At 61.5% G+C, this 2,811-nt stretch overlaps 1 protein-coding gene across 1 annotated transcript in view; it reads right to left on the bottom strand.

The window, feature by feature from the left end:
• The window catches only part of EMH_0061400 (uncharacterized protein), a gene marked incomplete at both ends in the record, with an annotated part of 5,686 nt that extends 2,986 nt beyond the window's left edge, over positions 1 to 2,700 (bottom strand). The window contains 1 exon segment of the mRNA XM_013497924.1: positions 4 to 2,700. Coding sequence (XP_013353378.1) covers positions 4 to 2,700 — 2,697 coding nt within the window.
• Between the last annotated feature and the right edge of the window lie 111 nt (positions 2,701 to 2,811).

Genomic DNA, 2,811 nt, shown 5'->3' with positions numbered 1-2,811 from the left:
CTGCTGCTGTTGCTGCTGCTGCAGCGGGGCAACAGTCAGTATCTGGCAACGCAGCTCCAGCGGCTGCAGCACCCTGCTGAGGTGTACGTACACCTCAGGGTCCTCAGATCCCAGCAGCAGGGCCCCCCACCCCAGGGGGAGAGACAGCCGCCGCTGCAGCACTTGCTGCTGCAGCAGCCGCAGCACGTCGTCAGGCAGAGCAGCAGCAGCAGCAGCAGGAGACTCTAGAAGCACACGAGCTATGCAGGGGGAAGATGGATTCAATACACGGCTAGCTAGCTCTCTCAAGCTGCTGCTGCTGCTGCTGCTGCTGCTGCTGCTGCTCCTGTTGCTGTGCTGCTGCTGCTCTTCATGCTGCTGTGACGAGAAGAGACCCGCGCTACCGCCGCTGCTGCTGCTGCTGCTGCTGCTGCTGCTGCTGCTGCTGCTGCTGCTGCACCTATCAGCAGCAGCAGATCTGCCTCTGTAGTTAGAGGCAAGGACAAGCCGCGCCAGCACTTCTCCTGCTGCTGCCTCCGAGGCCCCGCTATTGCTGCTGCTGCTGCTGCTGCTGCTCCTGCTGCAAGTGATGGCTCCTCGCCGCTGCAGGGAGCGCAGCAGCATGCGGTTAGCTGCTACATCTGGCCTGCGCAGCAGCAGCAGCTGCTGCTGCTGCAGCTGCCGCTGCAGCAAATCCTCTGAGGGCCCGAGCTGCCTATACACCTGAGACAGCCACAGCCGCAGCGGCAGCAGCAGCTGCTGCAGCAGCTGGTGGTGGAGACCTGCTGCGCTGCTGAGCTGCAGCACCTGCCACAGTCGACCTTGACGTTGCTGCTGCTGCTGCTGCTGCTGCTCTTGCTGCTGCTGCTGCTGCTGCTGCTGCAGTAAGCAGAGCGGAGGCCCCTGAGGTGTCACTGCAGCTGGGAATTGCTGCTGCACCTCAGCACCAAAGGCAGCAGCAACAGCAGCAGCAGCAAAACGTGTTAGCGGCAGCAGCAGAGAAGGGTACACAACTGCGCGTTGCTGCTGCTGCTGCTGCTGTTGCCATTGCTGCTGCTGCTGCTGCTGCTGCTGTGGAGTATCGATCACCATCGCCTGCTGCATCGGCTGTTCGACGCCAACAGCACTGCTGCTGCTGCTGCTGCTGCTGCTGCTGCTGCTGCTGCTGCTGCTGCTGAGAGCGCCGCGTGTCTGCTGCAGCAAACCCAGAGACTCTTCTAGAGCCTTTTGTCGCCTGGTGAGACGCTGCAGTGCTGCAGCAGCAACGGAACCTTGCTGCTGCTGCTGCTGCTGCTGCTGCAGCTGCTGCTGCGTTCGCCTCTCTGCCAGCTGCTGCAGCAAGTCGATCGATGAAGGCACCTGCTGCAGCTGTCTGAGCCACAGCAGCAGCGGAGGCTCGCAGCTGCTGCAGCAGCAAGTTGCTGCTGCTGCTGCTGCTGCTGCAGCCTCAGCTGTATCCAGCTGCAACTGCCCAGCTGCAGCAGCAGCTGCTGCTGCTGCATGACGGTGCCGCAGCACTCTGCAGCTTGCGCTGCAGCAGCCTTGCTTGCTGCTGCTGCTGCTGCTGCTGCTGCTGCTGTTTCTGCTGCCGCTGCTGCTGTACTGCTGCAGCGTAGAAGGGAAGCAGCACTGGTAGTAGCTGACGAAGAGAGGCAGCTGCAGCAGCCGCGCCAGCATCGACAGCAGCAGCACGAGCTGCTGCAGCTCCGGGTGTACAGACACCTCACGCAGCAGCAGATCCTCCAGCAGCAAATGCAGCAGCAGAAAGATGCAAGGCAGCTGACAGCGAAGCCCCAGCACCGGCAGCTCGCTCGTGCTGCAGCTGCACACACCATCAGCAGCAGCTGCTGCAGTTGCTGCTGCTGCTGCTGATCCTGATCCTGTTGCTGCTGCTGCTGCTGCTGCTGCTGCTGCGGATGGGAGCCGCAGACCGCAACGATGTGCCTCCGAAGGGGTAGAAGTATTGAAGGCTGCTTCTTTACCTTGCTGCTGCTGCTGCTGCTGCTGCTGCTGCTGCTGCTGCTGCTGATCGAGTTTCTTCTGGGTGTTGTTGATGATGGCAGCAAGAGGGCCGAGGCCCTCAGCTTCTAGGTCTCTTAGTGCTGCTGCAGTTGCTGCTGCTGCTGCTGTTGCTGCTGTTGCTGCTGCTGCGGTTGCTGCAGTTCTTGCTGCTTTTGCTGCTGTCCCTCCTGAGCTGCTGTTGCTGCTGCCTGAAGCAACAAAGAAGGATTCGCTGCAGCACCTGTCTCGCTGCTGCTGCTGCTGCTGCTGCTTCTGCTGCGGTTGCTGCTGCTGCTGCAGCTGCTGCTGCTTCGGCAGCAGATTCTCTTCTTGCAGCATCCCTTCAGCGTGCAGCTGCAGCAGATCAGCAGCTGCTGCTGCAACAGCAAAGTGCTCGCTGCTGCTGCTGCTGCTGCTGCTCCTGTTGCAGCAGCTGCCGCTGCTGAACTTGCTGTTGCTGTTGCTGCTGCTGCTGCTGCTGCTGCTGCTGCTGTTGCTGCATGGGGAGAAGGCCTCGAAGCAAAGCAGGCGACAGAAGGCAGCCCACTCAAGTGAAGCAACACTGTGAGCATCTGCAGCAGCAAGCTGCTGCTGCTGCTGCTGCTGCTGCAGCTGCTGCTGCTGCTGTGAAAGGGAGGCGGGGGACAGACAGAGTCGAAAGACAGCTGGCAGCAAAAGTTCTGCTGCTTGCTGCTGCAGCAGCGCCAATAGCATGCGCATGCAGCTCTGCAGCAACCAGCTGCTGTGCTGCAGTCTCACGCTGCAGCGGTAGCTCTTTATAAGCCCCAGCTGCTGCTGCTGCTGCTGCTGCTGCTGCTGCTGCTGCTGCTG

Source organism: Eimeria mitis, genomic scaffold, assembly GCF_000499745.2.
Source record: "Eimeria mitis Houghton genomic scaffold, Emh_scaff3014, whole genome shotgun sequence".
NCBI lineage: Eukaryota > Apicomplexa > Conoidasida > Eucoccidiorida > Eimeriidae > Eimeria > Eimeria mitis.
The sequence above is the reverse complement of the archived record's forward strand: the minus strand, read 5'-3'. Positions and strand labels throughout refer to the sequence as shown.